General features: G+C 37.4%; 1 protein-coding gene across 6 annotated transcripts in view; it reads left to right on the top strand.

The window, feature by feature from the left end:
• Positions 1-12913, top strand: part of ARHGAP12 (Rho GTPase activating protein 12) — a 149630-nt gene that overhangs the window by 80763 nt on the left and 55954 nt on the right. For 3 of the 6 annotated variants that reach the window (XM_026652066.2, XM_026652067.2, XM_026652068.2), the window contains exons 4-5: positions 847-987; positions 2828-2908. In XM_026652066.2, coding sequence (XP_026507851.1) covers positions 847-987; positions 2828-2908 — 222 coding nt within the window. The remainder of the gene's footprint in view (positions 1-846; positions 988-2827; positions 2909-12913) is intronic. The other 3 variants (XM_026652069.2, XM_026652070.2, XM_026652071.2) reach the window with 1 other exon arrangement.

Raw genomic sequence — 12913 nt, forward strand, 5'->3', positions numbered from 1 at the left:
TCAAGTTAGAGATGCCTGCTCAAATTTTCTTCCACATGCCCTGAATGTCCTGATCATCCACCTCCCAAAGCCTCTATTCTTTACCTCTCCTACACATAATGATTCTTTTCTTATATTTTAAAGATATTGGTGCTCAGTTGTCTGGCTGCTCCTGGCATAGCACCTACCCTTTGAATTTTTCACTATAGTATGCAACAGAGTTGCGGGGGGGGAGGGCAGGGAATGCCAGTGGAAAATTGGAGCACCGTAGGTTCCATTGCATGTGCACATCTGTTCAATGAGAGGGTTCTTGGACCTAGCGCAGGTACAGCTGGGGCTTCAGGTTATTCCTGGGGTTTGGTACATTGAGTTTGGGAGTAAGATTTTGATATAAATAGCTGGTATCTGCTCCCCCTAGGTCTTATGCAAGACTGTATGGATTGCTAGAAGTTAAACCACTGGATCAGCCCAGTAATGTTAAATAGTAGTATATTAATAAAATTCAGGTGCCGTTACTGACCAGGAACCTTGAGAAAATGAATTAAATTGAAGCTGCTTTGTTACGTGACACATGCCAAAATAATTTGGTGAGTGAATGTTTGATGTCAGGAAATACATTGTTCTATAATGTCATCTAGCTCTTTCAAATTCAAAGTCTTTAAACTAGTTAGTGATAACCAGACAAGTTTCTAAACACTAAAGATGTATTTATTTTCTGACTTAGTGGTATTAAATAAAATTGGAAACACCCTTCGAATTATTTCTACATTTTAAAACCTATTTCTATCCAAGTAAACTTTGATCTCTTTCAGATTTTGAACTATATTCATTCTTAAAACTTGCTTGTATGTTTCTGACTACTTGTAGCTGCTTTCATCTGAAGAAAACGACCACAGTTCTTGTTACAGCCAGTCAGATAGTCAGTATGGTTCTCCTCCAAAAGGTTGGTCAGAAGAATTGGATGAACATGGTCAAACCTTATATACCAATGACTATACTAATGAAAAGGTACATTCTCCTTTCTTCTCATCACATATATTCTAAATTGGCAGAACCTTTTCAGTAAATTTAGTTGTAAGACAATACAGATTTCATTTTCAGTGGTGAAAATCTTTCCTCAGTGCTGGCTTCCTTTGTTCTTAAATGTCCACAACTTTGGCAACTGAATTAACAGTTTGCTCTGGTGTATGTTGTATTGATATTCCGTGGGGATAATTTTCTTAATGCTAATTCAGTGAGAGATTTGGGGCATCAGCTCCAATTTACACAAAAATGTGTATTGCACAATTCTTTATATTTCTGTCCTCTTTGTGATGTTATAGGAACGTATTCCTTACCATTCTAATGTTCTTCTTTCTGTCTTTCAGAAACACTTCTTTTGATGGTGCTGTGTAGGGTTAATAATATAGTACTCTCCCTGGGTCTGTTTCCTGCTGAAAATATAGTTGCTTTTGCTTTTTATAACCTTGTTAAATCTTCCTTTGGGAAGCAGCAAAATCTAGTGACTAGATCTCAGCAGTATCAGGAGACTTGGGTTCTGTTCTAATTTCTGCCATTGACTAACTTCGACTTTGGGCAAGTCACGATAACACTGTTTCCTGATTTGTAAAATAGGAATAACACCCCTATTTTGTAAAACCGTTGGTAATCTTTTTGGTTTGTGTTCATATTAGCGCTGCTCTTAATTATTTTTAAAATAATTCTTTGAAACAATTATGAATTTCGTCTAACTGAAATGGATATGCTGCTGGAATATGTTGTAATGTATACTAAAATCGTTTTTAAGATGCAGAATTTAAATTACAATAGATTTTTAGTAAAGGCTTGAATTTTGTGAAAGTTTTAGCTAGTGTACTTTTAAGGAGATATGAATGGTCATGTTTAATGCTTCAGTTTCTCAAAACTGACTTGCAAGTAAGTCATAAATTTAATTTACTTCAGAAAAAACTTCAGAATTTCACCACTACCAGAGCTTTTCCTCTCTTTAAGCTGCCCCTAGGTGCTGCAGAATGTGTTACTCTGTTATAATATGTTGTATAGCATTATAAATTTACTTTATGCTTTACAGTAAAATACATTCCCTGACTCAAAGAATTTATTGTAAGAGTATCTGTGAAGTCCCACTGTTTTCTGAGGGGCTCTGCCTGGCTTCAAAGGCCTGTCTGTATATCTTGTTTTAGGATCAGGGCCTTATACAAAGAACTTTGCCCTTAAGAACTCTTCCTTTTCAGTGAAATTGTGAGCATGCACTGTTACAGATGTTGGGTCTGTAGACTGCTTGTCCTCTCGACAAATAGTTACCAGAGCTGAATAAATTACTTGTCAATACTCTTACTAAATAATTAAAGGTTTAAAACAATAATTTTGTGCAATAATCTCTCTAAAATGGGCCCTTACTACAACTCGCCTCTTAGCCGTACCAGGAACCTAATGGAGCTTGATCAGAAAGTGGCAGGACTTTTATATAAATTTCTGTATTCTGTTCTCAGACTTTTAAACTTAACCCTTTCACGTTGAAAAGAGTGCAGTATACTGTACTTTAAAAAAAAAATCTGTTTATCTCGATGCTGTGACATCACAGGGTTATACGTTCTGGGGAGTTATAACAGAGATGTTGAGAGTTAATGTGACCTGGAACTGAAAAAGAGCACATAAAATTTACTTTCTCATTGCTTTTTAGTTTTGCCTAATTGAAAAGGGTGCACAGTTGGTACATTTCTGAAGTAAATGGAATTTTATTATTTGCAAGTTGTCTTCAAGCTTGAATGCAAAGTATCTAAGATGTGTTGTGATATCAGTCTTTCTGTCGCGGTTATTAAATTTCCTATTATCACATTTATTTCTACAGTGGATAAAACATGTAGACGAACAAGGTAGACCATATTACTACAGTGCTGATGGATCACGATCAGAATGGGAACTGCCAAAGGTAACAAAAACAAAAGTACAGTGACAACTGGTTGTTCTTTCAGTAAACGTTCAGAAATCTGTGGTGGGAGTTCTTCACAACAGATGTATTCTTTCAACTGTGGCTAATGCCCCATGTTTAATTATTCTTGACATTTCTTGGGTTTTTTTCTGTGAAGACAGACTTGTTATCATGAAGGATGTGACATCAGAAATAATTCAGTATAATGGTGTTAAAAATTCAAGAGAAAGTCTTACCTCTGTGCCTAACAGTATTTTTCAAGTAGTGCTGCACAGTAACATTGGCCTTCCTGTTATAGAGGCAGGGTTTTCAAAGTATTTTTTATGAGTAGTAGTATTGTGTTCACTTTTTAAACTCAGCTCTATAAACAATGATATTCATCAGAGGCCCTTGAGAGAAACTATGAACTAGCTTTTAAAACAAGTTGCAATACCAATACTAGCAGACCAAGAAAAAGGAGACCTGAGCAAAGTGGGAAATGACCAGGAAGATAGTTTTCTAACAGAACTTGCCTGAGCAAATATACTGACCTCTAAATTACTAAGGAGTTAAATGGAATTCTGCTGTAATCTGCACACAATGTGTTAGGGAAATTTTTCTTTAATCCTGTAATCCAATAGAGACCTTAAATTTTGTGGCAGCCAAAGACCTACCAGGCTATCCTTAATGAATACAGTTTAAAAATTACTTAGATACTGCTCAGTTGCTTCAGTCCAGTAATTAGCAGTCTTATACTCTTGAACAAATTGCTTTTATCAAAAGCACTTTGAGCAGTCAATTTGTATAATATAAATTTAATCCAGGAAGTGAAAGATGAGTTTCTGCTGCATGCTGTCACTATTTTTAATGTAGTGTTTTTGACAGAGTGGAAGGGTCTATATTGCCCTCTAATTCAGTTTTGGATCTGAATTATACAAATAATTGATACTATTGGCTCTAATCTAAGAACTACAGTTCACAGTGCCAACCCAATAGAAATTTACCTAAAGCAGAAGAGTAGAGAAAGGTGGTGTCTCAAGGTGCTGTGTGTTTTGTAATGCAATAGTTTAGAGGTCCCAATCAAGAATCAGGGCCTGATTGTACTAGTTATTGTAACTACACAGAGGCTGTCTCTACACTTGGAGTTGGGGGTGTGATTCCCAATTTGAATAGACATACTCATACTAGCTTTCATCAAGTAGTAGTGTAGCAGTAGCGCGAGTGGCAGCACAGGTTAGTCGCCGCAACTACAAACCTACCTGGACCCTGTGGGTATGTACTTAGCGTGGCTAGCCTGTGCTGCTGTCTGTACTACTGTGGCTACACTACTGTTTTTAGTGTGCTAGCTTGATGAGAACTAGCACGAGTATGTCTGCTGTGTCTGGAAATCACACCCCCAGCTCCAAGTGTAGATGTAGCCAAAATGAAAACACACAATTGCCTCATTGTTAACACATGCTTCCCTTGTTTGTGTGTATCCACCTGTTGTTTTATCATTACTTCAGACTCTTAAGTTCTTAAAGCAAAGATGGTCTTTTCACTGTGTTTGTAAGGACTAGCATAAGGATGCTGTGATTGGGGCCTGTAGGCACCACCATAATAGAAAGAATTAATTAATTAAAGCAGTCTCTGTTTACATGGTTAGGAAATAATCTTAATCTTTTAAAAGAATGAGTAATGGTAAATTAGTCTGAAATTACCAAAATTTACCAAATACTAACTTGGTGTAAACAAATGAACGATCGATCTTGCGCCATAACCCAGTGCCCTGTGTACTGTTAAAATAACAGCTTGAAATTCTAGAAGTCATTTAGTGTACCAGTTTGCCGCAAAAGATCTTAAGACTACCCAACCTATAACTTACAGTGAATAATAGAGATTTGTGAGTAAAGGCAGGAGCACAATTGAAGCCTTATCTCTGGAAAACCCGTGATTTATTAGAACAGGGGTAGGCAATCTATGGCACGTGTGCCAAAGGCGGCACGCAAGCTGATTTTCAGTGGCACTCACACTGCCCGGGTCCTGGCCACTGGTCCAGAGGGCTCTGCATTTTAATTTAATTTTAAATGAAGCTTCTTAAACATTTTAAAACCCTTAATTTACTTTACATACAACAGTAGTTTAGTTATATATTATAGACTTATACAAAGAGACCTTCTAAAAACGTTAAAATGTATTACTGGCACGCGAAACCTTATTTTAGAGTGAATAAATGAAGACTCGGCACACCACTTCTGAAAGGTTGCTGACCCCTGTATTAGAAGTTGGTTCAAAACTTACCCAGGAAGTAAAGGATTGGAAAACATAATATAGACTGAAGATCTGTTTCAGGAAAAAGATTTTTCTCTTCTTAACTGTCAGGAGTGGGAGAAGAAAAGACTTTAGGAGACTTTTTGGCTGTTTTTACAACTGAAAAGGTATAGTGCTGAAACTGTGGGGTCCTACTCTGACATCCATCTGAACATGAACTTAAAAAAAAAAAAAATTACATGTAGACCACACCAGTTCTCGTACCTAGAATCATTTTTGGTAAATTATTACAAATCCTTTAGAGCAACTGCATATCACTGGGAACCAAAAATCATCAAAAATAGTCTGGAAAGAGTTAACTGTGAAAGATGCTAACCTAAGATTAAAATTTTAAAATCTTCATGATGTATGTTGGATCCTGGACACTGCTATGAATATACCACCTTGGAAGAAAATTCAAACACCTATTGGGGAGATAAAAATACCGGGATTGTGGTGCAGGTTCTTGAACTGTGAATATATAAATGTTTTTTAGGGAAAGTTACCGTATATACTTGTTCATTAGCCCGTTCCTTTATAAGCCAACCTCCCAAAATGGATAGGTAAAAATAGCAAAAACTGTATGACCCTTTCATAAGCCGACCCTATATTTCAGGGTTTGGAAAATTTGGCTCCCGGTCCATCAGGGTAAGCCACTGGGGAGTCAGGACGTTTTGTTTACTTGGAGCGTCTGCAGGCATGGAGCCCCTCAGCTCCCACTGGCTGCGGTTCACCGCTCCAAGCCAATGGGGGCGGCAAGAAGCGGCGCGGGCTGAGAGATGTGCTGGCCGCCGCTTCCCGCCGTCCCCATTGGCCTGGAGCGGCGAACCGCGGCCAGTGGGAGCCGCGATCGGCCGAACCTGCGGACGCGGCAGGTAAACAGGCCGGTCCCTGGCGGGCTGCGGGCCAAAGGTTGCTAATCCCTGTATTAGATATTCAATTCAATGATTCCATAGAGTTTAAAATCATCAAATTTTGGTGTAGACCCGTTTATAAGCCGACCCCCGCTCTTTGATGTATCACTTTTTTACCAAAAATATTTGGCTTATGAACGAGTATATAGGGTACTCTTTCTATCTATATCTATATCGAGAGATAAATATATAGATATAAAAATATATAACTTTCCCTAAAAACAGCAATTTAATTATATAATATCGATATAAGAATCTATATAGAAATAAAATTAATACAGTGACATATTGGAGTAGCAGAATGCCTCCAGCTAACACAAAGTTTGGATGATTGGAGTTGCTTTGACAACTGCTAAAAGAACTTTATTAGGCCTTGTAAGACTGTGACCTATCCTGCTATACTACAACAGATGAGCATACTGAATAGGGCCCTACATTATGAACAAAATTCATTATTTAAAGAATATTTTGAAAACTATTTCCTGTATCCCACACAGATTCTGCTGACTGGAAGATTTTAGTTGTCACATCTCAACAATTATATTTTTAAATGAAAATCAAACAGAGTACACTTAAAATATATATTTATATTTTCTAGGGCTGTTGATTAATTGCAGTTAAGTCACCTGATTAACTCAAAAAAATTAATTGCGATTAATCACAGTTTTAATCACCCTGTTAAACAATAGAATACCAATTGAAATTTATTAATTATTTTGGATGTTTTTCTACATTTTCAAATCTATTGTATTCTGTTTTGTAATTGAAATCAGTGTATATTATTTTTTATAAATATTTGCACTGTAAAAATGACAAACAAAAGAAATAGTATTTTTCAATTCACCTCATACAAGTACTGTAGTGCAATCTTTGCCGTGAAAGTGCAACTTAGAAATGTAGATTTTTTTTTGTTACATAACTGCGCTCAAAAATAAAATAATGTAAAACTTCAGAGCCTACAAGTCCAGTCAGTCCTACTTCTTGTTCAGCCAATTGCTCAGACAAACACATTTGTTTACATTTACAGGCGATAATGCTGCCCTCTTCGTATTTACAATGTCACCAGAAAGTGAGAACAGGCATTTGCATGGCACTTTTGTAGCTGGCATTGCAAGGTATTTACGTGCCAGATACGCTAAACATTCGTAGGCCCCTTCATGCTTCGGCCACCATTCCAGAGGACATGCTTCCATGCCGATGACGCTCATTTAAAAAAACAATTCATTCATTAAATTTCTGACTGAACTCCTTGGAGGAGATTTGTATGTCCCCTCCTCTGTTTTACCCACATTCTGCCACATATTTCATGTTGTTGCAGTCTCAGATGATGACCCAGCACATGTTGTTCATTTTAAGAAAACTTTCACTGCAGATTTGACAAAATGCAAAGAAGGTACCAATGTGAGATTTCTAAAGCTTGCTACAGCACTTGACCCAAAGTTTAAGAATCTGAAGTGCCGTCCAAAATCTGAGAGGGACGAGGTGTGGAGCATGCTTTCAGAAGTCTTAAAAGATCAACATTCCAATGCGGAAACTGAACATCCCAAACCACCAAAAACGAATATCAACCGTCTGCTGGTGGCATCTGACTCAGATAATATAAATGAATATGTGTCGGTCTGCACTGCTTTGCATTGTTATTGAGCAGAACCCGTCATCAGCATGGACGCATGTTCCTTGGGATGGTTGAAGCATGAAGGGACATATGAATCTTTAGCACATCTGGCACGTAAATACCTTGCAATGCCGGCTATAAAAGTGCCATGCAAATGCCTGTTTTTACTTTCAGGTGACATTGTAAACAAGAAGCGGGCAGCATTATCTCCTGCAAACTTGTTTGTCTGAGCGATTGGCTGAACAAGAAGTAGGACTGAGTGGACTTACAGGCTCTAAAGTTTTACATTTTTATTTTTAAAGCAGTTTTTTTGTACATAATTCTACATTTGTAAATTCAACTTTCATGATAGAGATTGCACTACAATACTTGTATTAAGTGAATTGAAAAATACTATTTCTTTTGTTTTTTTACAGTGCAAATACTTGTAATCAAAAATAAATATAAAGTGAGCACCGTACAGTTTGTATTCTGTGTTGTAATTGAAATCAATATATTTGAAAATGTAGGAAACATCCAAAAATATTTAAATAAATGGTATTCTATTAAGTGTGATTAATCGTAATTAATTTTTTTAATTGTGCGATTAATCATGATTATTTTTTTTAATCGCTTGACCGCCCTAATATTTTCTAATATTTGTGACAGTTAGCTGTCTTAATTAGCTTTGTTTTCTCCTCCACACTTCAACCTTCCTCTGCCATACACAACTTCAGGATCTTATAGCCCTGATATGGGAAATAAAATGGTGTGTAGGAAAAAATGTTGCATGTGCTTAAAATACAGAAGAAGAGTTAAAAATGTGTTTAAAAATACTTTAGTTTTAATTGTGAGAACATTAGGCACAATTTATAAAGGAAAAAATGTAAAGTCTGGAGTGACACGTACTAGCTGTCTAAAAAATTGTTTAACAGTGTTTCCTTTTATCTACCTACAAAATACTGAATAAATAATTTTGAGAAGGGGAAAGAATGCAGCACAATCAAGTAGAGGTTAAAGGGACATTGAAACTAACAGACATATTTCCAACATGCATTCCCAGTCTTTCATTCCACACTGGCATAGGAACATATGACCACTGATTGATCTATCTAGTCCATCTCTGAGTCATATATCCCTGAAATGAAGCAAGTAAAATAAAAATAAGTTAATTTAAGAAGCATAGACTGAGGTCAAAGAAAGCAAAAATGAGAGAAAATTACAAAATAAATGAAACAGGAGTGAAGGAAAAGATCTATTGTGCTTTAGAGACACTCCTTGGTCTTTCCATCACTCTCATCTCTAAACATTGAGCTAACACACAGTTTTTGATATTTAGAAAGTTTAAAAGTATCAATGTTGACCAAATGGGAATGAGGATATGGAGGTAGATATTACTGCATCCGAGGTAGAAGCCAAACTCGAACAGCTTAATAGGACTAAATCAGGGGACCCAGATAATCTTCATCCAAGAATATTAAAGGAACTGGCACATGAAATTGCAAGCCCATTACTGACTCATTAAAAATTCTTGCTAAACTCAGGGGTTGTACTGTACGACTGGAGAATTGCTAACATAGTTCCTATTTTTAAGAAAGTAAAAAAAGGGATCCGAGTAACTATAGGCCTGTTAGTTTGACATCTGTAGTATACAAGGTCTTGGAAAAATTTTTGAAGGAGAAAGTAGTTAAGGACATTGAGGTCAATGGTAATTGGGACAAAATACAACATGGTTTTACAAAAGGTAGATCATGCCAAACCAACCTGATCTCCTTCTTTGAGAAGGTAACAGATTTTTTTAGACAAAAGAAACACAGTGGATCTAATTTATCTCAATTTCAGTAAGGCATTTGATACTGTTCCACATGGCGAATTATTAGCTAAATTGGAAAAGATGGGGATCAATATGAAAATTGAAAGGTGGATAAGGAACTGGTTAAAGGGGAGACTACAACGGGTCATACTGAAAGGTGAACTGTCAGGCTGGAAGGAGGTTATTAGTGGAGTTCCTCAGGGATCGGTTTTGGGACCAATCTTATTTAATCTTTTTATTACTGACCTTGGCACAAAAAGTGGGAATGTGCTAATAAAGTTTGCAGATGACACAAAGCTGGGAGGTATTGCTAATACAGAGAAGGACCGGGATATCATACAGGAAGATCTGGATGACCTTGTAAACTGGAGTAATAGTAATAGGATGAAATTTAATAGTGAAAAGTGCAAGGTCATGCATTTAGGGATTAATAACAAGAATTTTGGTTATAAATTGGTGACACATCAGGTGGAAGTAACAGAGGAGGAGAAGGACCTTGGAGTATTGGTTGATCACAGGATGACTATGAGCCGCCAATGTGATATGGCCGTTAAAGCTAATGCGGTCTTGGGATGCATCAGGCGAGGTATTTCCAGTAAAGATAAGGAGGTGTTAGTACTGTTATACAAGGCACTGGTGAGACCTCATCTGGAATATTGTGTGCAGTTCTGGTCTCCCATGTTTAAGAAGGATGAATTCAAACTGGAACAAGTACAGAGAAGGGCTACTAGGATGATCCGAGGAATGGAAAACCTGTCTTATGAAAGGAGACTCAAAGACCTTGGCTTGTTTAGCCTAACCAAAAGAAGGCTGAGGGGAGATATGATTGCTCTTTATAAATATATCAGAGGGATAAATATCAGGGAGGGAGAGGAATTATTTAAGCTTAGTACCAATGTGGACACAAGAACAAATGGATATAAACTGGACATTAGGAAGTTTAGACTTGAAATTAAACAAAGGTTTCTAACCATTAGAGGAGTGAAGTTCTGGAACAGCCTTCCAAGGGAAGTAGTGGGGTCAAAAGACATATCTGGCTTCAAGACTAAGTTTGATAAGTTTATGGAGGGGATGGTATGATGGACTAGCTTAATTTTGGCAATTAATTGATCTTTGATTATTAGCAGGTAAATATGCCCAATGGTCTGTGATGGGATGTTAGATGGAGTGGGATGTGAGTTACTACAGAGAATTCTTTCCTGGGTGCTGGCTGGTGAGTCTTGCCCACATGCTCAGGGTTTAACTGATCGCCATATTTGGGGTCGGGAAGGAATTTTCCTCCAGGGCAGATTGGCAGAGGCCCTGGAGGTTTTTCGCCTTCCTCTTCAGCGTGGGGCACGGGTCACTTGCTGGAGGATTCTCTGCACCTTGAAGTCTTTAAACCACGATTTGAGGACTTCAATAACTCAGGCATAGGTTAGGGGTTTGTTACAGGAGTGGGTGGGTGAGATTCTGTGGCCTGCGTTGTGCAGGAGGTCAGACTAGATGATCATAATGGTCCTTTCTGACCTTGAAGTCTGAGTCTATAAAAACTGGGTGATAGTCTTCCTTTTGTCAAGAAATTAACATAGCATCAATTTCCCCCTTTGCCCACCACACACAGCACAGTCACCAGAAAAGGACATCAGTTTTTGATCCCCGATTAGACCAACAGTCCATTATTCACTTCTTAACTTTGCTCTGTCAGCATTAGATATGAGTCCGAATCTTGGTTTTGAAAGTCAAACCTGTGATCATCTGTCTCAGAGGCCACAGTACTGCCAATGAACGCTAAGTCCTGTCTACTGCACACAACTTAAAATTGAAAAATGTAAAAGCAGAACAAAGAGCAAGTAATATTAAGAAAATAACATGCAATGAAATGTAGAAACAAAATTAAAAATGGTAAGAATGAGGAGATCAAGAAATGGTATAATATACACCTTTCCAATTCAACAATTTAAATAGTTTGTCTCAGTGTATTAAAATAGCTGCAAAAACAGTAACCGTTTATACTTCAGCTATGAAAACAATAAATTTTTGCATGAAATCCTATCTAGAGCTAAAAATAGTAGCTTCTGTCTGATTTCTAACTTTCCCCTTCAATATTTTAGAAAAATAGAAAGGTTGCATTTTAAAAAAAATCAAGGTTCATGAAAGTACTGTGAAAATTCACCGCTTAAAGTAGTGTCTTGGGTCCTGATCCTGCAAATTCTAATGCATAGGCATAACGTCACAAAAATGAATAGTGCCATTGAACTTCATGGGACTGCTCATATGCGTAAGTAGTTTGCATGAACAGGGCCTCGGGCTAGATGTCAGATCAGTTCTAAGCTAACTCTGTCATTAGTAATCTTGTCAACCACATAATTTTAGATGAGAATGCCACTTGACCTTGGTTAGGTGAGTGGTGAGCTGTAATTTTAGCTTTTCTGTTCCCTTCACTGCTACCTCATCCTCCCAACTCATCCCCACTGTTTTTGTCTTTCCTTCATCTGCTGCATTCTGTCTTCTGATCATGTGGACTGAAGGTTCTCTGGGGCAAGAACTGTAGTCTTCATTTTACTTTTTCTCTACCGTGCTTAGCACAGCGGGACCCTGATCCGTGGAACCCTCATAGGCACTACGTTAATAAAAATAACAAGGGATGCAAAGCAGCTTTGATAAAACTGACAGATGAGCAGAACTGTGAAAGGCTGATCAAACCCACTATCATGGCGATAAATGTGGTTACGGAAGAGCCTGAGACTTAATTTATAGATATGAAAGGAACATTGAAGAATACAGTATTGATCAGAAGCACTTGGGCTTGAATTAACAAAAGGCAATAATTTAGTTTGTTTGCAGTCCAAAGGTCCTTTGACACAATAGTCAGTTGTGGCTAAATAAAAGGAAAAATTTTTGTAGTTGCAACTGTTACATGATTAATATGTAATGACATGTTATGTGATTTTTGGGACCAATAACTGTCCTTAATGCTCTAGTCAGAACACATGGAATCACCCTGACAAAACTGGAACTAATCCCAAAAAATCTGGATAGGTTGCAGATTGTGCATGCATCCTGAGATGACAGTTTTTTAAACTAAAATTTTAATGCACTGTGGTGGACCCTTGGAAAAAGTAGTGGGTTTTTAAAAATAATGTTAATGAACTCACACTTAAGCAGGTAAAATTATTCTGTGTGGGTTCCAGAAAGGTTTGAATTTCTTGGACAATAACTCCTTCCCCTCCGCCCCACACACCCGCACTCAAGTTTCAGGTTTAAATGTTTTCCTGGGATACTGTATACAAAAGATGCTAGTCAGCTGTGTTAAATTAATAATCAGCCTTTTCTTTCATTTCTTGCTAATAAAGGAGAAGATAAATCTGAGATTCAATGAATGTGTTCTATAGCGTGGGTGTAAAACTGAAAGCTCTAGCATTGGTGTCATCTAA

The sequence above is a fragment of the Terrapene carolina genome, unplaced genomic scaffold (genome assembly GCF_002925995.2).
Source record: "Terrapene carolina triunguis isolate 2854851 unplaced genomic scaffold, T_m_triunguis-2.0 Scaffold111, whole genome shotgun sequence".
In the NCBI taxonomy this organism is placed as follows: domain Eukaryota; kingdom Metazoa; phylum Chordata; order Testudines; family Emydidae; genus Terrapene; species Terrapene triunguis.